The 24,296-nt window shown below is 52.9% G+C and overlaps 1 protein-coding gene across 9 annotated transcripts in view; it reads right to left on the bottom strand.

Annotated features, from left to right (window-relative positions):
* The window catches only part of STK32C (serine/threonine kinase 32C), a 71,902-nt gene that overhangs the window by 4,321 nt on the left and 43,285 nt on the right, over positions 1-24,296 (bottom strand). For 7 of the 9 annotated variants that reach the window (XR_015290266.1, XR_015290264.1, XR_015290263.1 and 4 more), the window contains 9 exons: positions 7,336-7,487; positions 5,193-5,366; positions 4,765-4,802; positions 4,001-4,090; positions 3,346-3,449; positions 3,141-3,257; positions 1,684-1,809; positions 1,405-1,536; positions 591-658 (listed from right to left, as the gene is read on the bottom strand). Coding sequence is in view for 5 of the 9 variants with exons in the window: in XM_086901362.1 (XP_086757488.1) it covers positions 591-658; positions 1,405-1,536; positions 1,684-1,809; positions 3,141-3,257; positions 3,346-3,449; positions 4,001-4,090; positions 4,765-4,802; positions 5,193-5,366; positions 7,336-7,487 (1,001 nt within the window). In the remaining 4 variants the exon portion in view is untranslated. Of the gene's footprint in view, positions 1-590; positions 659-1,404; positions 1,537-1,683; positions 1,810-3,140; positions 3,258-3,345; positions 3,450-4,000; positions 4,091-4,764; positions 4,803-5,192; positions 5,367-7,335; positions 7,488-7,805; positions 7,890-24,296 lie in introns of those variants that run through there. The other 2 variants (XR_015290265.1, XM_086901363.1) reach the window with 2 other exon arrangements.

The following is a 24,296-nucleotide window of genomic DNA, read 5'->3' as shown; positions in this document are numbered from 1 at the left end:
CCAAAACAGCCTGCGAGGCTTCAGCCCTCCCAGACCTCGGCCACGAGTGGCCACAGCACAGCCAGGCTCCTGCCAGCCTCCTCCTGCACAGAGCCTGCCTCACGCTCTGCCTGCGGACCAAACAGCCCCAATCCTGCGGGAGAATTGCCTTTAATCCAACCCTTTCACTGCCTGCCTATTCCCACCAGGGACTTTTCCAACCTTAATGTTCGCATGAATCTATTCTAAGTGTTACAGACCTCCACAGTCATTGAGTCCAATCTTCCTCACCTTCATTTCCCAAAATATCATCTGCTAAAAGCAGGATGGGTGAGGAGGTGCTATGGGGAACGGGGGCAGTGTCACACATGTGTTAAATCCCAGAAGCCTCTTTACAGCGTATTTTATTTAATGGCAGTTAATAATCCCTGATCTTGCCTCCCTTTGTGGCCAGAAACATTTTTCATACACAGGCAGCAGCTGAGCTCTGCTGACACCAGTCACCTGGGGCTAAACCAGCAGCAAGGTGCTCCTGGCTGTCAGGCACTGATTCATAAGGGAAGTCAGAAAAAGGAGTACATTTCCCTAAAAACATCACCCCACACACTCACTTCTCTCTGTTGAAGATGACAAAGTCCTGCTGGATAGCTTCAAGGCATTCCTGGAGATAGTCATTTTCCTATTGAAGAAAAACAAAACACGCATAAGCAGCCCCATTTGCATCTCTTTGCTGCCTGCAGCCCCTAGGCCTCCCAGCTGTGTTCAGGAGCCTCCAGCTGTGTTCAGGAGCCCCCAGATGTGTTCAGGAGCCTCCAGCTGTGTTCAGGAGCCCCCAGATGTGTTCAGGAGCCCCCAGATGTGTTCAGGAGCCTCCAGCTGTGTTCAGGAGCCCCCAGATGTGTTCAGGAGCCCCCACCTCCCAAACCTCAGCCCAACAGCTGGAGGCAGCAGGGCTGGCTGCCATGTGGCTTTCACCAGGGGCTTGTGCCATCCACAGCAGCAGTTTTCCATAGAACAGATCACACTGCTCCTGACGTGAACACAGTGCATTTATCCGTGTGTCTGGATTTTGGGAGTGCTGTCAGCCCAAAGGAAGCACAGCCAGAGCCCAGCACACAGCCCACAGGCACAGGGAGCTGCTGCCTTGTGCCAAGGCTCGCGCAGCCCTGGGGCTGTGCGGGGCCAGAGGCTGAGCACACCGGGCTGCCCAGACCTCTGCTGCTCGTTTCACTTTCCAAAGTACCCACTACTGTGAAAGTTTGGTCAAACTTCCATAAGAGGAAAACGTGGTTGTTGAAATTACTCCAATGGGCAAATGCTTTCATCAATATAAACCCGTGTCTTGCACAGTGTGGCAGTACCAGCTGCAATACCCGCCCAAATCCAGCCTTTTCCCAGCTGGATGTTACCCCAGGCAGCACATACAGACTGGGAGCTGTCTTTGCTGTTATCCCTTGACTTGTTCTTTGCGAGCCTTTTCTTCTTCTTGTGCAGGGGCCTTGACTCCAGAATCATCTCCTCCAGCTCGAAGGTGGGGTCGCAGTGCAGGCGGCCCTTCTGCCAGGACACACGACACGACTCACGTCAGGCACAGCAGAGACTCAGAAACCACTTCCCCCTCAGAGAACCCCTGCTCTCACAGCGGTTCCTCCAGTCTGGGGAGCAGCCCCTGCTCGGGATGGGGACACAGGTCACTCCACTCACGTTGGGGACGAAGCCCGGCTCCACACGCTTCTCGCACACGTCGCTCCAGACCACGCCGGACAGGTGAGCCGAGGCCTGGATGTGGGCCAGGCAGGAGAAGCGATGCTCAGGATTCACTGTCAGCAGCTGGGGAGGGAAAAACGGCGGTAATAAAGCATTGCAGAGAAGGGCTTTCCTGCCAGAGGAGGAAGACAGGGCACCCAGCAGCAGCCTGCCTGGGCCTGCTGCAGTGGTCCAGCCATGCCAAGGAGCCTTTCTGCTGTGGGAAATAGATAACTTACTGCAGGAAAAATACCTAAGAAGATGTTGTGCAGGTACCCCAGCGCTCTGGGGGGACGTGGGGGTCCCCTCCCGGCTGCTGGCACATTCCCGGTGAGAGGCTGGATTCCCTGGAAGCCTGGCTGCCCAGCAGATGGCAATGCAAACCTGCCGAACGCACCACCTCTGCCAGCAACGCTGCTCCTCATCAAACTGAATCTAATTATGCAAATTACCCAGCCAGCATTAACTCATTCAGAGGCACTTGCTGCCGGCAGTGGCTGTATCTTTCCTACAGCAAACTCGCCAGTTACTTTTCAGAGTTCTCAAGCAAGCCATGGCTAAAGCAGCTGCCCCAGCACATCCCAGCTTTCTCCAGCAGCAGCATGAGGAAAGCAGCAGAGCATTCCATAGAGCTGGGACCCCCCAGCAGCTCTCACAACCCCTGCAGCCCCAAAGGAGCAGGGAGAGGGAGCAGCCAGTGCTGCTGCAGAGGTGTGCTCCACCTCCCCTGCCATCCCAGCCAGGTGAGGAGAGGCTGGGATGCTGGAAGACACAGTTCTAGCCCAGCTGGGAACCTGACTGTCACACCAAAGCCAGCCTCAAACATCGTGCATCTTATTACAGGGATAATAAACACATAACACACATAATTAATCATGGAGTCCCAGACTGGATTGGGCTGGAAGCTCCTTCAGTGCCACCCCAGCCATGGCAGGGACACCTTCCCCTGTCCCAGCTGCTCCAGCCCCAATGTCCAGCCTGGCCTTGGGCACTGCCAGGGATCCAGGGGCAGCCCCAGCAAATTTGGGAAGTCCATCCCCACCCTGCCAGGGAACAATTCCTGCCCAAAATCCCACCCAGCCCTGCCCTCTGGCACTGGGAGCCATTCCCTGTGTCCTGTCCCTCCATCCCTTGTCCTCAGTCGTTCCCCAGCTCTCCTGGAGCCCCTTCAGGCCCTGGAAGGGGCTTTAAGGTTTCACTGGAGCCTTCTTTTCAGGGTTTAACATCCATAACTCTCCCAGCCTGTTTTTTGTATATTATGATTATTATTACTCTTATTATTAATTGTTTATTAATATGCTGATAATTTTCCAGCTAGTCCTGCCTGCACATGTACTGCCATCCAACCCAAACCCACCCCAGAAGGACAATTCATCCAACAATTCATCCAGCTGCACCCCAGAAGGAGCATTCACCTTCCGCAGCAGCGCGACCATCTCCTTGGACCAGGCTGAGGAGTACTGCACGCTGACCGTGCTGAAGAGCTGCACCAGAGACTCCACGGGGTTGTTGGAGTGGATGTCATACGGCCTCTGGGGACAAGAGCACAAAGGTGAGGAGTCCCCTCTCCCTGTTCAGCCAGAGCACACGATCCGAGGGCCGGGACGGCCAGCGCCCTACCCAGCCCCGCAGCAGCTCGTAGGCCATGATTCCCAGAGACCACCAGTCCACCTCGAAGGAATAGCCCGTCCCGCCGCTCAGGAACGAGTGGAAAATCTCTGGGGCTGAGCAGAAAGGGATAACATGCAACAGGTTATTTGTTGTTCTCTATTCCAGCATTTCATGTCAGTCAGTGCACAACGCTCACGGTGGTTTTCCTGCACGGCTGCCTGAGGGGAGGCTGTGTGAGGAGGGGGAACAGCAGCAGCAGCAGCAGCCGTGTGCCTGCCCTCACTGGGAACTGGGAGCTGATCACCTGCAGGGACAGCCCTCCCAGCACAGCACAGCACAACCACGGGACCCCCAGAGACACCAAGGGCAGGACGGGGTGGGGAGGGCAGGAGGAGGAGGCTGGGTGGGATGAGAAGGGCAGGGTGGGACGGAGGGGACTGCACAGGATGTAATGCAGAGGATGGGATGGGGTGACATGCCAACCATGATGCCTTCACACTGGGACTTCCCCTTGTCAGACAGTCAGGCTCTGCTGGAGGACTTGGGCACGAGCACCAAGGCCCCACATTACCTGGACACCCCTGCCCCAGCCAGGGCCCGTCGGGCAGCGTGTGCTGAGCACTCAAAACGTGACACAGGCACGAGAGCAGCGATTGTTTCTTACCCATGTATGGCTTTGTCCCAGCCAATGCTGTCGCTCTTTCACCGTCCCTAATGATTGTTGCAATATTAAAATCTGTTAAATGGGCATGACCTTAAATAAAGACACATTTAAAGAAGGGATTAATGGCAGTGCAGTGGCAATGCAGAGTCAGAACACATTTGTTTCATAAGCTTCTGCCATCAGACAGGGTAGCACAGACATGGGCAGGTCAGGATCAGATCCTATGGAATAGCCATAAAAGGTTTCCCAGGATTTGGGCTGGCCAGGTGATTAAAGGGTAGGGAGCTTTGGGTGTTGATTTTAAATCACACTTGGAGCTAGCCAGTAACCCCCAGCAGCTTCAGCACTGGCCAAATTGCTCTGGCCAGAAGCTACAGGAGTGAAAAAGACACCAGGGAAACACTAACATAGAACCACAGAATGTTTGGGTTGGAAGGGACTTAAAAGATCATCTCGTTCCACACTCCTGCCACTCGACATGGGAGTTCCTATCACTGCAGCTGCTGACCTGCAATGGCTCCAGGCTCCCAGGGCTGAAGTAGGGCTGCCTGTCCATGCTGAGCACAGCACACTGGACAGGCCAGGTGGGTGATCCTCCCCACCTTAAAAAGCACAGGGATGTTCAGCCAAACATGATCCACCAAAAGTAGAGCAGCTTTCCCCACACTTTGAACAGGTAAAAAGATGCCCAGTACCCAGGACTACAAAGAATCTGTCCCTGGAATGAATGAGGGAGCAAACAAAGAGGAGCAGAGTCATCCTACCTTGTTCATCGAGGAGGATGTTGTCTGGTTTTACATCTCTGGGAAAAGAAGGAAGATTACAGCAGATGGAATCTCAGCCAGACCAGGGATGAGACTCAATGAAAAAATCTTGCAATTGTTTATCTATCAAAAAATTAGGAACAAATAAAACAAAGATACTCTCACATGAGGCAAGCCCCTTTATAATGGACAGGAATAGTTTTTTCCTGGGCAACTTGGTGAAAAACTGGAAGCATTAGACTTGTTCTGGCCTCGTTCCCAAGGAGAAGGAATAACAATTCTGTGGATATTTGTGTGAAGCCCTGGATGGCTTTAACAGCTGCCCTGAAATGTTCATCCCCCCGGTGGAGCATCAGACTTGCTGTGAGCAGTGGGGAGCAGGAGCAGCAGCACAGCAGCCCGAGGACAGCAGCAGCAGTGTGGGTTACCTGTGGATGATGTGCTGACTCCGCAGGTAGTCGAGAGCCAGCGCCATCTCACAGATGTAGAGTTTGACTGTCTCCTCGGTGAACTGAACGTTCTGCTGCAGGTGATAGCGCAGGTCACCTCCCAGCAGCAGGTCCACCACCATGAACATGTCCTCCTCGTCCTGGAAGGAATACCTGCGGGAGTGGGGAGCGGCTGAGCCTCACTAGACTCACAAACCCAGCCAGGCTTTTCCCTCTCCTGATTACACAGCTCCTGGGAGAACTGCACAAGGCCCCACTATGGGCACAGAATCCCAGAAAAGCTCTCTCTGATTCCAGCCATTCCCAGCACTGCCAAGGCCACCAGTGACCATATCCCCAACTGCCACAGCCACGTGGCTTTTAAATTCTTCCAGAGATGGGGACTCTACCACTGCCCCAAGCAGCTGTTCCAGGGCTGGGCAGCCCTTTTTGGATAGAAAATTTTCCCCAGTATCCACCCTGAGCCTGCCCTGGCCCAGCCTGAGCTGTTCCCTCTCCTCCTGTTCCTGTTCCCTGCCAGCAGATCCCAAATCCCCCCGGCTGTCCCCTCCTGCCAGGGACTTGTGCAGAGCCAGAAATTCCCCCTGAGCCTCCTTTGCTCCAGCCTGAGCCCCTTCCCAGCTCCCTCAGGAATTCTCCAGCCCCTTCCCAGCTCCTCAGGAATTCTCCAGCCCCTTCCCAGCTCCTCAGGAATTCTCCAGCCCCTTCCCAGCCCCATTCCCTGCCCTGGACATGCTCCAGCCCCTCCAGGTCCTTGCAGTGATGGGCCCAAAACTGAAGATTCAGCTTTGCTACTTGCACCTTTGCAATGAAGCAAGTCCAGCTCAAGATGCTCGCTAGTTTTTCAAATCAATTCCTCCACTAAGCAATGCTTCCCTGGAGAGATGAGTATCCCAGGTAATGTCCCCCTGCTCACCCCATCCCTGAGCAGCTGTGCCATGTCAGCCCAGCAGCACAGAGCTCGGGCTCTGCCAGCCAGACACTTCAGAGAAACTTCACATTTTCAACTGCAAACAATCTCATAAAACCTACTTAAAATATCTCACCCTATCTTGAAGATGAATTGGAAAACACAGCTTCTAATTTAACCAGATAAACCAGAAAAAGAGATTTATATTTACTATGGAGTAAACCGCCTCTCTAAATCTGCCGTGGGTCCCACGGGAGACTGACAGCAGTGGGGATACACCAAAACAACGCTCATTGTTATATTTGGTGACTGTAGTTCCAAGGAAAGAGTATGTGGGATTGTATAATACTCATGAATCACTCACTTCTGCTCCCATCTTAAATATAGGTTTATTCTAAAACTATGAGCCGAAAGGGTTTGCTGCGGGAGCAAGTTCTCTCCAGAACTTCATTGAATGTCGGGAAAAGCATTCACAATTGCTAAGAAACTGAAAAATATCAATATTAACTCTACTGGCTATTCTGGAGCAATGGATCAACAAAATAAATGTGACACATCACCCACTTCCATCACTTTGGGTATAAAACTTCCTCAGTTTTTAGAGGTGTCCCCCTCCCCGCCAGCCTGGCACACATCCAGCACTGCTGGAGTGGGAGGGGACCCTTCAGTGGGCAGCAAGGCTGAGGAAGGACAGGTCATCACCTGGAGCAGCAGGTGCCAAGGCCTAGGGCTCACCTCAAACTAACCAATGACCTTAGGGTATAATGCTCTACTTCCTAAAACTGTGAATTAGTTTTTCCTGCAAAATTTTGTAATGATGTGTCTGAGCTCCAAAGGAACGTGTTTCATTTGGCCAGCGAGCGTGGTGCAGAGCACACCAAGGGATGCTGATGTGGTGGTAGGGCAGGTGAGACAGACTGCAGCCTTTGCTGCTGGCACTGCCTGGACAGGACACATTTCACAGGCAACGATGACTCAAGCTATGTGTTAGATTACAACCTGATTTTAGGAGTGTTTTTTAAAATTCGACCCTAAAACGTTGCTCAGTAATGAAGATACTTCTGCCAGTGCACACACAGTGGAGTCATTACTGAGCAACTGGAAATGTCACTCTTTGCAGTGATCTGCTGCTGAAAATGTTATGGGAACCCTTGGAATTACCATGTGTGTGGCTGTGTGGGCACTGGAGGCACAGGGGAGGGAGCTGCTCACCAGAGATTCACCAGGAAGACGTGCTCGATCTCCTGCAGGATCTCCAGCTCTCTGAAGACGTTGCGCACCTCGTCCCTCTCGATGCACTGCTGCTTGTTCATGTACTTCATGGCGTACATCTTCTCCGTGTCCCTCTTCTGCACGATGCACACCTGGGGCGGGGAGAGAAACCGTCAGGAACACGTTCCACATCCTCATCCGCTGCTTTGGGAGCCGAGACTCGCTCTGCTCAGCCCCTCAGCCCCCGAACAGCCCCGATCCCCAGGCTGAGGCTTGGGGACAGCCAGCAGCATCCCCGCTCCCAGCGCCGGGCCCGGCTGGCGGAGCAGCGCTTTGCTCCGGCCCGCTGGAGCCGCAGGTGCTGCAGGGCACGGGGGCACGGAGAGCTGCCCGAGGGACAGCTTCTCCTACAGTCGTGTCTGGGAGCTGTGCGAGTGTGCTGGCTCTGCATGGACAGCGGCATCAGGCACCTGTCGCTCTATTAGGAACAGTGAGAGGAACGACACAGACTCTCTAGGAGTCGATCAGGAGAATTCCTCTCGGTTTATTACTTCAGGTCTTTTTTATAGACCGATACATGAAAAGTACAGAAAAGAAACTCTTATTGGTTAGCAAACTAACACATCACCATCATTGGTCAGTGGGGCTCACCACCCCTCGACCTTCTCTTGCCAGAAAACAAGGAACAGACAAACAGCACCTGCAAGGCTGTTTTCTGTCTCTGAGGATTGTTTTAATTCCTCCCCATGATTTCCCAGGCCACTTTCTCAGGCAAGACTGAGAAAGCTATGTGGCCTGCTATTCCACAGGCACTGTGCTGCCTGCTTCAGAGTTAGCATCCATAGGCACCCACAGGGTTCCCTTCCAGCCCCGTGTCCCGCTGCTGCCCAGGGAGGGTTTCACTGCCCCGCACATCCCCGTGCCGGGGAAGGGGAGAAAAACCCCTTTGGGTCCACAGAAAAGCGACTGAAATGCGAATGTGTGACAAGAAGGAACCCGTGGCCAGGGGGGATACCCCGGACAGAGCCCGGAGCCCGCTGGGGACCCTGGCTGCCTCCTCAGCTCCGCTAATGACACCTTAATTACCAAGGTGGCTGCTTGTAAAAGAGCTAATTAGCTCTCACGGTGACTATTTTTAAATGAACTAATGGTGTGTCTACATGTGCTGTAATGATGTGTGCCTTCTGCTCATTATCAGACACGCCGCTAATGAGGATGAGCCGGTCATGGGCAGGGATTGGGTCCCGCTCAGCCCGTGCCGAACCAGCAAAGGGAATTTCTGGGGATTTCAGGGAACCGCAGCCGGCTGGGAGCTTGGATAATAACCATCTGCAAGTGCTAATGGTGCTCGCTATAATATCATCAAGGACACGCTGCCGCAAGGAGGTGACAAAATAATGGGTGGTTATCGTTAGCCTGACAAACCCCCCAATTAGCGATGCACAGGAATTACCAGGATTGTTCTCCGCAGTCCTTACAATTACGGTGAGAGCTGAAAATCAGCTGTTGCCGGAACTCTCTGCACACCCCAGAGCTCACAGCAAGGGCACCTCGTGGGCAGAGTGACCTGAGCTGCTTCCCTGCGTCTGGACCCCTCCGGTGCCCATGGGCAAGCACAGCCCATCAGCCCCGGCTGCCAGGGACCGTTCCAGGTACAAAACATAAGGGAAAACCTTCTTTGTGCAAACTTAATAATAATAATAAACCACCTACAGCAATGCACGCCACCAGCAGGATCCAGCCCCTGCCTAGAGCAGGCTGAATTGGTTGTACATTCAATAACCAGGCAAAAATAACTTTATATTTTATAAATTCTTTGAGCGGCAAAGCCCTAACAATTTGCCTTTAAAATTATGGTCATTGTTGTAGAACTGCTCTGAAAACAATCCTCTGGGTAACAGCCATCAAGTCACGGAGCAACATTCTCTCCTGATGTCAGTTTATTCCACATTATTGCTGGAGGCTCATTAATTTCTAGGTGGCTTATACTTTAGGTTGTGACTGTTGTACCTTAATGAGTATTGCATGTTATTCTGGTGTCATTTGTCTCTCGTTTCTCCACAGTGAAAATGGAAGCCCAGCATAATAAATGAGAATATGATGAAAACTTCATGTACTCTGTAATTATGATAAACAGTTTTCTGCAACGGAACAGCATCACCTCCACACCCAGCAGCACCAGCTCCGGGCCCTCTGGAAATGTTTGTTCTCTGATTTCTTGGGGGAGAAGTGGATGTCAGTGGTGGCCCGTGGCACGAGCAGGGGCTGTCCATGGGCACAGTGAGCCCCACAGCCGATGGTCAGGAGCGCTGTGTCCACAGCAGCAGCTCCTGAGCACACCACACCGCTCTCAGCCGGGGTCCGACCCAAATCAAACCAACACCAGAACCGGTTCTGGTGCTGCCTCAGCTGGGCTCAGCCACTCGGTGCCCCCGGCACAGGCAGTGACCACTCCTAACGCCCCTCTTTACAGAAATGCATCAATGTGTCTGTGTCCCCCCAAAATGTCAGTGACACAAGACACATCTTTATCTTTTTGTTCTTCTCCGTTCGTGCATCTGTTCCTGGGGAAGGAATAAACATCTCTTTGGTAACAAGTCAAGAGTGCATTTTTAAATTTATCCATTTTCAGGCAAGTCCACAATGCAGAGCAGGGCAAGAAGCAGAAATGACTCTGTCCTCATTCTTGACAATGCAGCTACACAAAGGGAATGTTTGGTGGATAAATGCAGCCATTAGGAAAAGGAGTGGAAGGGAGCCAGCCCTGCGAGGCAGAAGGCGGGTGGCAGCTGGGAGTGGATTGCTCAAGACACGGCACAGAAAAGCTTCCCCAGAGCCCCAGATACCCCCAGCATTCTCGTGCAGCTGCCCATCCTGCAGGGACAGCTGGAGATCCCACGATTCCAGCCAGGACACGGCATGGGACACCTGCCAGGCCCACTGCAGCCCACGGGCCGAGACAGGGACAGCACCTGTGCTGTGACAGGGACAGCACCTGTGCTGGGACAGGGACAGCACCTGTGCTGTGACAGGGACATCTGTACTGTGACAGGGACAGCACCTATGCTGTGACAGGGACAGCACCTGTGCTGGGACAGGTACAACACCTGTGCTGGGACAGGGACATCTGTACTGTGACAGGGACAGCATCTGTACTGTGACAGGGACAACACCTGGACTATGACAGGGACAACACCTGTGCTGGGACAGGGACATCTGTACTGTGACAGGGACAGCATCTGGACTGTGACAGGGACAGCACCTGGACTGTGACAGTAACAACACCTGTACTGTCACCCCAGCTGGCAGCCCATCTCAATCCCTACATTTCCCAGCCTGGTGCAATGCCTCAAGTGGGCTCTGCCTTTTCTCCTTTAGAAATCCAAGAACTTTTTGCCCTGCTGATTCGGAAGGAATCCATCAGGCTGAAATCCCACTCAGTGAGAGGTCACCTAATCAGACCTGTGTTAGTCAGGGGCAGCCCAGTTTTCCTGGGCTCAGACAAAGCCAGTGGCTGCATTCTGGGCAGGATCCACGCAGCTGGTAAATCGTGGGGCTGCACATGGACATTGTTTCCTCCTGCAGTTGCAGAGGTCACCCAAAGTGAAGGTACTGGTGACCCCCTGCGGGATGTCACCATCAGGGCTGCTGCACAAACCCACAGCTGACTCAGGGATCTGTCTTCAGCTCTGAACTGGGAGCAGTGGCTTTCCTTCTTGGATTTCTCCTCCTTTGGCTTCTGCCTGTGTAAGACAAGCCCAATGCCCTGTAATCCTTCCACACACAGCCACTGCTGACTGCGGCTCAGAGCCACGGGGACATTTCAGCCTACAAGCCTGGATTTCACTCTTTTTGTTTTCAGAGCAGAGTCAAGGCTTAGAGTCAGCCAACACTACACACCTCCATCAAACACCTTAATCCCACCCAGCTCTGAACGGTGGCCAGGCACTGCTCTGGTTTATAAAAATGCTTATTTGCAGTGGTTGCACCTTGCCCACACATTGATTTCCCCTCCAGCTTCTGCTGGGTATTTATGCCTCCCGTTTTCCCCCATATCTATAGAACTGCCATTTACCAGAAAGGCTGAAATTTGAAATGCAGAGCATTAACATGAAATTGCCCATGGCAGCCAGAAACATCAGCAGGCTCTGGGACTGCGTGGGGAAAGGAGTCTCTGCTGTGGGGGAAGCACGGCAGCAGCCTCAGGGGGTGCTGGGGAAATGGGACATTTGCAGCCTCTGGAAGAACTAAGTCTGTCATTCTGAAGGACCAGAAGCAGTGGGAAGGCACTCACCTTGATGTAGAAACAGCTCAAGCTTTTTTGACAACTGATTTCATTTCTGAACACTAAATTTTACTTTGGAGACAGACTGCAAGGGCCAGGACAGGCTGCACAGTTGTGTTCACTGCCTTCCTGAGCTTGTTGAGAAAAGAGTAAAGCAGGTGAGAGGGGCTTCACTGCACCTATGCACTGCTGAAAGGATAACCTCAATATTGACTTCTAACAAGTTCATCTCCTTTAGCCAAGTTCTCCTTGAATGGCTCAACTCTTACACCAAGACATGATTCCCTTTTCCCAGGGTTTCCATCCTTTAGGAAGTGGCTGGAGGGAAATCCCTGTCACCCAGCATTCCTAGGACCCCTGTGCTTTGCTCTTGTACCAAGAACTGCACACAGAATCTTGCCAATTATCTATTAATAAATAAATAAATGAAATCATTTAAACTCTCAGCTGCTGTCAGGAAAGCTGCAAACAAGGATCACTCTGTTCTGGACATGGCCACAGCTGCACAGGACACAGAACTGCTTCCCCTGGCATTCAAATGCATCTGTGTATCCATCCTGTATTATGATAGTGCCATTGAATTGAAATTGAATTGAAATTGAAATTGAAATACAACCCTTCCCTGGTAATTAGCATCTTGAAATACTGGTAATCAAAAAGTTCATAATCATTTGTTCTACAATCCTCACAAATATTAAGGATAAAATTGGCTGATCAATTTTTTTTAGGCATAGCCAAGAGAACAAAGGCTAAAGCTGCCTGGCAGGTGTACCTGCAGTGACAATTCAGACAATTCAGGGTTCCCTGAGCACAGGAACCACAGGAACAGCTGGATGAAGCATCTCCCACAGGTACCCCAGGAGCAGCTCCCCTGCACCAGCAGCCCCCAAGGGGCACACAGCCCCTCAGGGATGCTGCTGGTCCCTGGGAATGGCTCCTCCTGCACAATGCTGACCCACAGCTCGGTGCCATGAGCACCAGGGACTGAAGCTGAAGGCTGCCAGCGCCTGCAGGAGCAGCTCCTCTCCATCCCTTCAGGGCTGCTCCTGGGAGGGAGCTCTGGGCATGGCAGATCCTGTCAGACCCTTAGTGGGAAGGGGTCTGCTAACAGCCAGAGGGACCCGTGGCACCAGCTCCTGGGCCGGGGCTGCAGCTGCACACAACCTGCCCGTGCCAGTGACACTCGGCCCAGAACGGAACCCAAACTCCCTCTGATCCTCAATCAAAACTTAATTTGAACCAGTCAAAACCCTTCACTGCTTGACTGAGCAGCTTATTCCAGCAGCACTTTGTCCTGGGCACAGCTCTGGCAGCAGTGTCTCTGGCAGTGTTTCTCTCAGCCATTATCTCCAGCACACAAAGACCCGTCTGCAGGAGCAGGACCTCTGCTGCCATTCCCACGGCCACATTTCCATGTGCCAGTGACCCAGCCCAGGGGACACCAACGTGGGAGGGCTGCTGCCTGTGACAACAGCACTCCTCAGCCTTTCCATCCAGCTCACAGGAGCACGGACTCACTGAAGGGTTTGGGTTGGAGGGACCCCAAATCCCACCCATCCCACCCCAGCCATGGCAGGGACACCTTCCCCTGTCCCAGCTGCTCCAGCCCCAATGTCCAGCCTGGCCTTGGGCACTGCCAGGGATCCAGGGGCAGCCCCAGCTGCTCTGGGCACCTGTGCCAGGGCCTGCCCACCCTGCCAGGAACAATTCCTGCCCAATGTCCCATCTAAACCTCTGAAGTTGCAGTGGTTGCCAAAAAGGTGTGACCCTCAGGAGCCCTGCTCTAAGTACAAGGTTATCAGTTTGACAGATCTGCCTTCACATCTTTAAGTGCTGATTTTGTTTCCATTTACAGACACCTTGCCAAATTTCACTCCTTATGATATTTTTCATGGAACTTTATAACTTTAGTTTTTCCCTGCTGAAAAGCTGTGCTTTTCCACAAGATTGATGGACTCGTTTGTCAGAGCACCATAAATCATTAAAATCTCTTTTATGCAGCACTGCTGTTTGCTGCAGCCAAGTTGTAACAGCAGCTGATGAAACTTTTATTCACAGCAAGCCTGTTGGTGTTTCCAGGTCGTGTCAACACTTCCATAAAAAATCTCTTTCTCAGTTGCTTATGCTAGAGCCAAAAAAGTCTTCTGACCCAAAATAACACCTGCTGTTCCCAACAGCACTTCAGCATGCTGTGCATCAGAGGATCATAGAATCCCAGACTGGCCTGGGTTGGAAGAAACCCCAAATCCCATTCAGTTCCATCCCCCAGCCACAGCAGGGACACCTTCCCCTGTCCCAGCTGCTCCAGCCCCAATGTCCAGCCTGGCCTTGGGCACTGCCAGGGATCCAGGGGCAGCCCCAGCTGCTCTGGGCAATCTCAACAGCTTCAATCTGGAGTCCTAAGAATGTGTTCCTGAGTTTCTGTGCAGGACCACAGCCCTCCCTGGGCTCAGCAGTGGATCTGTATCCCCCTGGGTGTGCCCAGAACTCTGTGTGCTGGCAAAGGACACCATGTGTGCAGCTGGAGTGGCTCAAAACACAGGCAAAGCTAAGTTTGCTCATGATTTTTGGGGTTTTTTTAACCAGAATGAGCCTTATTCTGTCTTTCTCACACAAATGGGACAACCACCACACTGAAACTGTGTCAGGAAAAGCTCTTCCCGTTGGTACCCTGCAAATGGGGCCAGGCCCTTCCAGTTGGTATCTATCAGGGAACATTTCCTAATTTCCCTGCAAGAAATCATGGCAGGGGGCTGCAGAATGTTATCTACAGGGTCTGAATGCTGTGATTTAATGCAATTTAAGGTGGTTCAGAGTAAGCATTTCCCTTTAATGTCACGCTCAGAAAATAAGGTCCCATCAGACACTAAGCAGATGTTTCTGTAATTGAGTTTGGATATGGGGGATTATTTGACTTGAAGCTCCAAAACACACGTAGATTTCTTTTCCTCAGGAGAGACACTAATCCAAATAAACAAGGAGAAACTGAAGAAGCGACAGCAGAGAGCCCTAGAGAACAAAAAGGAAAGAGGGGAGTTTTTCTTTGCTTTTCCTTGTCCTGGTTCTCCACCTGTCCCCCTGCAGGCTGGCTCGTCACCAGCCAGACACCCCAAAGCTGGGGTCTCCACCCAGTGTTAAAAACAGATGTAGAAATTTGGGATCATCCTTTGGCCACAGCCCTGGGCACATCTGTGGATGGCACAGTGTGGATTTACTGACCTCGAGTCCATGGAGCAGCCCCCTGAGAGGCTCCAAGGGGACAGGGCTGTGCTGGCACAGCGGAGAGCAGGGAGGAGGACAGCCCAGGAGAAGTGTTCTGGAGCTGTCACACTGCCTACAGAAAGGCTGTTAGGCAGCTACATTTTTGTCTGGCTTTAATCACATGCTCAGAGATGTCTGCTGGGCTTTTCTTTTTCAATAATTAAAGTAGAATGATGAAAATTCAGACCAACCTGCAGAGATCCCTGAAGACACTGTGACCCATCTTTCTGCCTTTTGGGTGGATCCAAACCTGGGCTCACCATTTCCTCCAGCTCAGCAGCACTCCATAGATTTACATGAGCACCTGGACCCCTGTGTACAACCACAGCTAATGAGCACTGTCTGAATAAATTGTGCATTTTCCTGTGGGTGACAGCATTTTGAGTTATGTCTAGTATTTGGAGCTGTCTCTCCTTATGGCCCTGACAACATTCTGTGATAGGCCGGTTAAAGATCAAAATTATTTTCTTCAGCTACATATATGACAGCTATTGGGAACAGAAAGAAATCTAATTACTTCCAATGAAGATTGGAGGGCCTTATTTAATCTCTGAAGGTAAATTGATGCTGAAGTTCCCTGACCCCAAGGCAAGAACACTCGCTGTGCTGTTTTGAAAAGCCTCATCGCTCATGGTGATCCAGCCCTGACGGGCACTGGCATCGAGACCCAAGTGGCCCCAAAGTCCTCGTTTGTGCTGCTGCCACAACACACCCCCAGGCACCAAAGCTTCCCTTCTGAGGGAAATAAACACAGGTCTTTCTTTTCAGCCAAGAAAGAAGGGGATACTGGTGTTTCACAGCACAAACCCTCAGGAGGAATCAGTGCCACTTGCAGCCAAATGCTTGATTTTCCCTTGGCAGGAGCTTGCTCCGTTGAGCTGGTGTTTCCCAGCAGGCTGCACAAAGGGACCAGCCCTGGAAAGGCAGCTGGGGAGGCTGGGGAGCTGGAGATCCCTGCCAGAGTGAGGGCCCAGGGGCTGTGCTGTGCCCCAGACAAACCCCCTGCTCCTCTGGCTGCTCTCCTTCCCCGTCACCGCAGCCACCCCAGCCCCAGCCCCAGCAGTCACCGGCACACAGGGGCTGCCTGTCCCCAGGGAGCCTCCACAAGCCTCCCTAGCAAACCCACAAACAGCACTGAATGACCTCAAGTGACCAGCATAAAGAGATGTGCTTTCTATCTTTCTGTATTTCCAGGGATGGGAGCCTCTGACCAGGAACACCCTGCAAATCTCAGAATCACAGAGGATCCCTTGGGCTGGGAGGCACCCTAAAGCTCACCCAGTGCCACCCCTGCCACGTGTCCCAGGCTGTCCCCAGCCCTGGGCCTTGGACACTGCCAGGGATCCAGGGACAGCCACAGCTTCTCCAGGCACCAATCTCAACCTCTCTGAGAAGCCCAAAGACAGCAGCAGGGGCTAAAATGGAGTTTCAGGGAAGAGCAGAGCTGATCCGAGAGCCTGAGGATGCAGCAGCTGCCCAGACCTCTGCGAGGAGCACACAGGGGGCACAATCCCACCTTGGGGAGAGGGCTGGCTGCAGCTCCTGCATCCTGGAAACAGCTCCAGCCCAGCTGGGGAGAGCAGGCTGCTGGGGGGTAATCTTCAGGGTGCTGTGGTTTAACTGCACCACTTGCTGTGCATGAACAGAAAAGTATTTCATACTGCATTGCCCTTTATTGAGAGGAATTTTTAGCACTTACTTTTAAAAACAATTTTTAGATCAAAAGTAATAATATGGCACAACAATCTTACTGCAACTCCTTGAGAGAACGACAGGAACAGAAGGAATCTCGATGGATTTTGGACATAAATAGTAAGTAAACGGGAGGTGAGGGTGGAAAGCAGAGACACAAAAGACTTCTGTTCAATAAACATGGTTTCTTTCCATGCTCTTCTTTCTTTAAAAAAATCTCATGGACTTACAGTCCAGAGGGTTTTCCAAAGGGAGGTAGAATCCTGGCTCATGCAGATAAAACATAGTCCATCCCAAGTGTGATGGGTCAGTAAGAATAAAAAAAGTATTAAGAAAAAATGAGAAAAGCCAATTTATAATTGTCAAAGTGATCCTGTACTTACGGTTTTATTTCAGAGAACAAAATGGCCAGTTGGTATGAAAATGGAAAGCACTAAATTTAGAATTTGTCAGCATTTTCACTCCTGATATTTTAATTTTATGGAACTATTGAAACAGGCGTGATTCTGCTATGCACACTGCATAAATAACAATGTCCAGGCCTTCTCAGCAGCTCTGGGTTGCACCTGAGGGCTCCTCACGCCTCACCCTGGGCTCATCCACAGCATCACCGATGGAAAGAGCCGGGGGGAAGGACCCCAGACCCACCAAAACCCACACCCTGATCCCCATGAGCTCACAAGCTTGCTGTGCATTTCCTGGCTGTTTTCTCTGGAGCCCTTTGCAGTGACAGCCTGAGCAGCCTGACCTCTCCCTGGCCCATCCTCCTCTGCCCCATTTCCCCAGGGCTGAGAGTGGTGCTGAGCACAGAGAGAGCAGGAGAATTTCCCGTTGCTGTGTCCCTCCCAGATGAGTCCATCGGGCTGGGGCAGAGCAGGGGCTGTGGGGCAGAGCAGGGGCTGTGGGGCAGAGCAGGGGCTGTGGGACAGAGAAGGGGCTGTGGGGCAGAGCAGGGGCTGTGGGGCAGAGCAGGAGCTGTGGGGCAGAGCAGGGGCTGTGGGGCAGGGCAGGGGCTGTGGGGCAGAGCAGGGGCTGTGGGGCAGGGCAGGGGCTGTGGGGCAGAGCAGGGGCTGTGGGGCAGAGGAGGGGCTGTGGGGTAGGGGCTGTGGGGCAGGGCAGGGGCTGTGGGGCAGAGCAGGGGCTGTGGGGCAGAGCAGGAGCTGTGGGACAGAGCAGGGGCTGTGGGGCAGGGCAGAGGCTGTGGGGCAGAGAAGGGGCTGTGGGGCAGAGGAGGGGCTGTGGGGCAGAGAAGGGGCTGTGGGGCAGAGAAGGGGCTGTGGGGCAGAGCAGGGGCTGTGGGGAAGAGCAGGGGCTGTGGGGCAGAGCAGGGGCTGTGGGGCAGGGCAGGGGCTGTGGGGCAGAGAAGGGGCTGTGGGGCAGGGCAGGAGCTGTGGGACAGAGCAGGGGCTGTGGGGCAGAGCAGGAGCTGTGGGGCAGGGGCTGTGGGGCAGAGGAGGTGCTGTGGGGCAGAGGAGGAGCTGTGGGGCAGAGCAGGGGCTGTGGGGCAGGGCAGGGGCTGTGGGGCAGAGCAGGGGCTGTGGGGCAGAGAAGGGGCTGTGGGGCAGGGGCTGTGGGGCAGAGCAGGAGCTGTGGGGCAGAGCAGGAGCTGTGGGGCAGAGCAGGGGCTGTGGGGCAGAGCAGGAGCTGTGGGGCAGAGCAGGAGCTGTGGGGCAGAGCAGGAGCTGTGGGGCAGAGCAGGAGCTGTGGGGCAGAGCAGGGGCTGTGGGGCAGGGCAGGGGCTGTGGGGCAGAGCAGGAGCTGTGGGGCAGAGCAGGCACAGCTGCTTGGGCAGGTGTGGGGCTCTGTGGGGCTCCAGCCATGGGGCACGGCTGAGCCCACGCCTGGGCTGGGGGGGCACCTCCTCAGCTGGAAGGGACACCTGGCCCCCCACTCCGGATCTCTGATCCACCTCTGTCCCACAACAGCTTTTCCCACATCTTCTCCTTGCCCGTCCCCGCAGCCCAGCCACATCGTTCGTCTGGGAACAAGGCAGATCACCACCTCAGCAGCAAAAGAGGTGATTTCAAAGGTGAAAGGCTGGCAGGAGAACTGGGAGGGACGAAAGCTCCTGGAGTGCCCATCCCTGGGAAGGACACTGCCTAGCAAACCCACATGAGGCCCTGGCCCGTGGCACTGCTGGCTCCAGTGCCCAGCACAGGCTGTGGGTCCCTCAAACTGCAGCAAAGCCAAACCCCTCGCCACAACACTCCTTTCTGCTGTCACTTGTGCACCGTTTGCATCAGCTTCTGCTTCTATTTTTCATGCTCCATCTTTAATTCATTGCTGAGACACAGGAATTCCCAACGGCCTTGTAGTGGCTTGTGGGCAGCTCCTGCCTTCACCGCAGAAAAACCAGAGCAGAACTGTGTCCAGCCTTTTGGAGCTGTGTCCATACAACTCCCACGAGATTCAGATCAGTTTCTAAGCAGTGCACAGACACTTCAATTAGGATTCATGAACTTTAGACCCACAAGAAGAAATAAATCCTGTGAAGAAGAGGAGAAAATCTCCTTCCACAGACACCACTGCCCAGAGTAACAACAGGGTGCACCCGTAATGCCCTGGACAAACCCAGGCAGTGTTTTCCTTAATAAACTCTATTTGCTGTATCATGATGATGCATCCATAATTTCATAGGAACCGAGGACACTGCTCCTTATCATTTATGACATTAAGTGGTTTGTAATTGGATTGTCCAACCATGAGCACTAACACAACATCCCAAAATCACCAGCTGCAGCTTCCAAGGACCTGTAGATGACCTCGATGTCCAACACAGCTTCAATTTTATTGTTGCCAAAAGCTGCATCTGACGCTGGAACCTTCCACCTCTCAGTTCCATTTACGAGCTGCTGGGGGTGTGGGCTATGATGGCTTGTCAGAATGAAAACAAGATCCAAATGCTGGTCACATTTCAGCCTCTGAGAAAATTATAATTATCATTAGTGACAAAGGATGAGTTTTTTACTTGGCGTGGGCCGTACTGAGGGCAGGAGGAGCTCTGCCAGCAGCACACAACACAACGGGAGCTTCTCCTGAGGGCAGTGCTAACACAACAATCATCACACTTCCAATTATTAATCTCATCAATGCCAAAGCATTCTGCTCTTTGTCCTTACAGGTGGGTGAATGTTTACAGAATTCCATGAAGCATTTAGGCTGTGCCTCAGAATCACAGAATCCTTTCAGCTGGAAAAGACCTCCAAGATCGAGGTCCTACCTTTGGCCAAACATCACCCAACCAGAGCAGAGCACTGAATGCCATGTCCTGTCAGTCCACAGCCAGGACTCCACCACCTCCCTGGGTAGCCCATTCCAATACGTCTCCAAAGCCAGGTCACCCTGACCCAGCTCCATCCTCCTCTGCTCCCTCTGCAGCTCCTCGTCCTCCTCCTGTAACCTCTCCATCTCTTACCCCTCTTCTGACAAAGGGTCAGGGCTGGCTCCAGCCCCATCTGCCACTCAGCAGGCAGCATATGTTGCTCCACAAAAAGGTTTCCTTAATCAAAGACCTCAAAATGAGATCTTTTTGGGTTCAGGAGTGGAGGGGGAGTGGGGAGGGTGTGGTGGATTTTGTTTCGGAATTTAATGCTGAAAAAACTCATCTAAGAGCCAGGAAGCATCTGAGCAGCCAAGTGCTGTGGAGGCTCGATGCACACACAGGAGTTCAGGAGAGAAAACACTCCTGCTGGCACAGAGAGCTCTCTCCCTGTGGTCCAGCTGCGGATGCCGCTCTGCTCCCAGACTGTGCGGAGCCGCTGCCCGTGCTGCCCGTCCAGCCAGCACCACAGGGCATCTGTGCCACAGCCCAGCACCCTGGGGACACCAAACACCTCGTCCCCACCTGCCCTGAGCCCCTGCCACGCTCCAGCACCGCTGCCAGCAGTGCCAGCCCCCGTGGAGCCCTGCAGGGCTGGCCCAGGGCTAGCAGTGCTTGTTTGTGTGGAGGACGATGCTCTGCCCTCTGCTCTTTCCTGTCCACAGGTCCCTGGCTGCTGGAATGAGGGTCCATCGCACCTCCCATCCCACCTGCACTCCCACACCAGCCTGACTCACCCACAGGGAATGATGGGGCTCAAAGAAACCCCAGGCAGCTTCGAATGCAAATGTTAATAAGGCACCGGGTGTATAATAATAACAAAAGTGGTCAGCTGGATTGATAAATCCTGGTCTTTTGAAGTCTGATCTCTCAGAAACCCAAACATGTCCCCAGTGGGGAAGGGCAGGATAATCCCCAGCTCCTCCCAGCTGAGCTCACTGCTCCCCCAGTCGCTCCAGACCCTTCAGTGGCACTTCCCACTCTGTAATTTTCCTGCTGCTGCCTGAGATGCAGACAGTGAGGAGGTGCTGGACCCCATCACCACTGCACCTTTCATGCTCTGCCATTCCCTCCCATGGCTTCCACCGATGACACACTCACAGTGCAGCAACATCCAGGAAAGAAGAAAAATCACTTGGTACAACCTGGGAGATGGTACCAGAGGGAGGATCCCCCTGTGTGTGCTCTGTGCTTTCTCACACCCTGCTCCTGGCCACTGTCCCCAGCCCAGGCAGCTGCTCCTGTGCTGGATGCAATGGTGGAGCGTGCTGTGGAATCAGAGAATCACAGAACCATGGAATATCCTGAGCTGGAAAAGACCCACAAGGAGTCCAGCCCCTGGCCCTGCCCAGACCCACCAGCAATCCCCCCTGTGCATCCCTGGAGTGCTGTCCTAAGGCTCCTGGAGCTCTGAGAGCCTCAGTGCCCATTCCCCGGGCAGTGCCAGCACCTCTGGGGATGAACCTCTCCCCAGTCTTAATGTCCTTCACATCACTCCTGCTGCAGCTGCCCATCTCCTGCATCCTGCAGGACTCCCTGGGCCAGGCAGGGGGGCCTGACCAGCACTGGATGGCCCAGCACCAGCAGCTCTCCCCACCCCAGGACCCACAGACACCCCTCACCTGGCTGTGCCCTCTCCATGAGCAGGCTGCCCTTTGACAAAGCCCAGGCACCCTGGGGCCTGCCAATGGCATGGTGTGTGATGGAGCACCAGGAGCAGTGTCCAGCCTGTGTCCAGCCCCTGCCTGTGGCTCTGGCAAACCCTCAGCCACATGTGAGATCCAGGACAATAAAGGAAAAATCAATCAAAGGAAAAATCAAGGGAAAAAAATATGTGTGGCAGCTAAATATCAAGGGATTAAGTTTCCAGCCTTTCTTTATGGGGAAAAATCCAACATTTATAAAGCTGGGAAAAAAGAAAATGGATCAAGCTAGTGTTGATGTCAAAGAGGGATTCAGTTGAGAATAGACTTGAAGGGCATTTTATTTATGGTGCAGCTACTGGGTGGGCATCTGTGACCTTTAGAAAATGGATTAAAGCCTTTCTGTATCCAGCTCCAGGCTGTGTGAATTATTAAAGCAACAAAATCCTGAAGCTGAAGTACTTGTACAAAGCAACCCACACACAGCCAGGGACCCTGGGAGGGTCAGTGTGGAGCTGGGCACAGGGACCAGGACCCCCAGGCCCCTCTGGAGCCAGCTGAGAGCCCCCAAGGGCCTGCAGCACCTGCCCCAGGTATACTGGTTCCCTCTGGAAGATTCCATTTCCTGCTGCTGCTCATTCCAGCCCCATCCCTGGTTTAATCCCTGATTTCCAATGGCACACAAAGGCACAAATCCATGCTGAAAAACTTCAGATGTGCTCGTATTTCTTCACAGCAGTGAAGTGTAAATAATGAATTCCCACAACCCCATCCAGCTCCTTATCCCTTGGAAAAGGCAGCTGGGGCTGGGGCTGCAGAAGCAGGAGGGAAGCCCAGGTGGGAGGAGGAGTTCAGGAGCAAACACCCCCAGCTGCCTCTCGGGGACTGAAGCCAGAAGAGGCCAAATTTAACAGGCAGAGGTCCTGGTCCTGCAATGCCACCACTGCCTGCAGAGATTGCTGGGTCTCAGTGAACCTCTGAGCACATTTCCCACTAAAACAGGGCCACAAACTGCACCCCATTCTAGAAACCCTCTCCTGGCTGCTGCTCCTTGGGAAATGGCATCAGAGCAGCCAATACCTGAGCAACTCCTGCTGCTGCTGCTTGGAAAACAGGAGCAACACAATGCTGATATTAAATCACTGAAAATCAGGTACTATCACCCTTACTATGTGTGGAAAATATTACACACTTGCTAACTGGAGTAAACATGGAATTGAACCTGACCTTCATTTGATTAACTGTACCTTAAAGCTGATTAAACCCATCTCTAGAGAACAGAAATTGGACATTTATTGCAGATACACCTGAGCCACAGCTCTGGGGCTCTCAGGCTCTTCTAAGGGACTTCTGAACTCCTTTTTCCTTCCTTTTCTTCAGTTCCCACACGAGGATGTCATGAGAGCTGCACAAAGTGACCGTGGGAGGAAATGCTGTGCCCAGAGTGCCCAGGGCCACCAGAGGCACTGCTCCCAGGTCCTGTCACCATGGGATCACACAGCTGTGGTCACACAGCTGGGGTCACAGCTGGGGTCACAGCTAGGGTCACACAGCTGGGGTCACAGCTAGGGTCACACAGCTGGGGTCACAGCTGGGGTCACACAGCTGGGGTCACAGCTGGGGTCACACACCTGGGGTCACAGCTGGGGTCACACAGCTGGGGTCACAGTTGGGGTCACAGCTGGGGTCACAGCTGGGGTCACACAGCTGGGGTCACAGCTGGGGTCACACAGCTGGGGTCACACAGCTGGGGTCACACAGCTGGGGTCACAGCTGGGGTCACACAGCTGGGGTCACACAGCTGGGGTCACAGCTAGGGTCACACAGCTGGGGTCACACACCTGGGATCACACAGCTGGGGTCACACAGCTGGGGTCACACAGCTGGGGTCACACACCTGGGGTCACAGCTGGGGTCACAGCTCCCACTGAGGGTCTACTCAGACACTGGCTCCTAAATATCCTCCTGAACGTGGGCAGAGAGTGGTTAAATCAAGCAAAGCAACGAAGTCACTCCTAAATTTTTAATGACACTTGCCAGGAAGGTAGTTTTATGTTTTCTGTAATTAAATGTGAGTTGTAAATGACTTGGTAAACGCAAAAAGCTTTTCTCAGCGTCAGAGGAAATTCAGCATATTGACATAAGTATCCAGAAAGATGACAGATGAATCATTTCAGCATTTTGTTGACAGTGTGTGTACAGTTCTGATGCCTGATAGACTGCCATGTGCTAGACTTAACCTTTCTGCAATGCAAAATGCAGAGTGAGCAGCCACAGGGAGCAGCCACAAGGAACAGCTCTCTTCAAAACCAAGAGTCCTGCCCTGGGACAAGAATTGGTTTTTCTCTGTTTCATGTTTTGAGCAGAATTAATTTTCTGGGTGCTGCTCCTTAAAAGAATAAAACCTCCCTCTCTGGAAAGTTTATATTTGAAGTATGAATCTTCTCCTATCAGCTTGAAACAAAAATGTGAGCTGCTCTTTTCCACTAAGGTTTTGAGTTAGTGATTGGTCTTTGATTGTGAGCTGAAGACACAAGACCCTGAGTATTCCTGTTCTCACCAGGAGTGTCTGGGGAGACTCCCTTCTGCTGTTTGCCTCATCCTCATACACAGGGACTGAGCTGGTATTTAATCATTCACCATCATTCAACAGGAGCCCAGAAATCTGACAGAGCTCTGCTGCAAGCTTTCACCTCTCCTTGCTCAAGGGATGTGGCTGCAGAGAGGGGTGAGTGTTCCAAACCACCCCCTCAAACCGTCA

This window comes from Cyanistes caeruleus, chromosome 8 (genome assembly GCF_971803275.1).
Source record: "Cyanistes caeruleus chromosome 8, bCyaCae1.hap1.1, whole genome shotgun sequence".
In the NCBI taxonomy this organism is placed as follows: domain Eukaryota; kingdom Metazoa; phylum Chordata; class Aves; order Passeriformes; family Paridae; genus Cyanistes; species Cyanistes caeruleus.
This window is presented reverse-complemented; position numbering and strand designations above follow the sequence as displayed.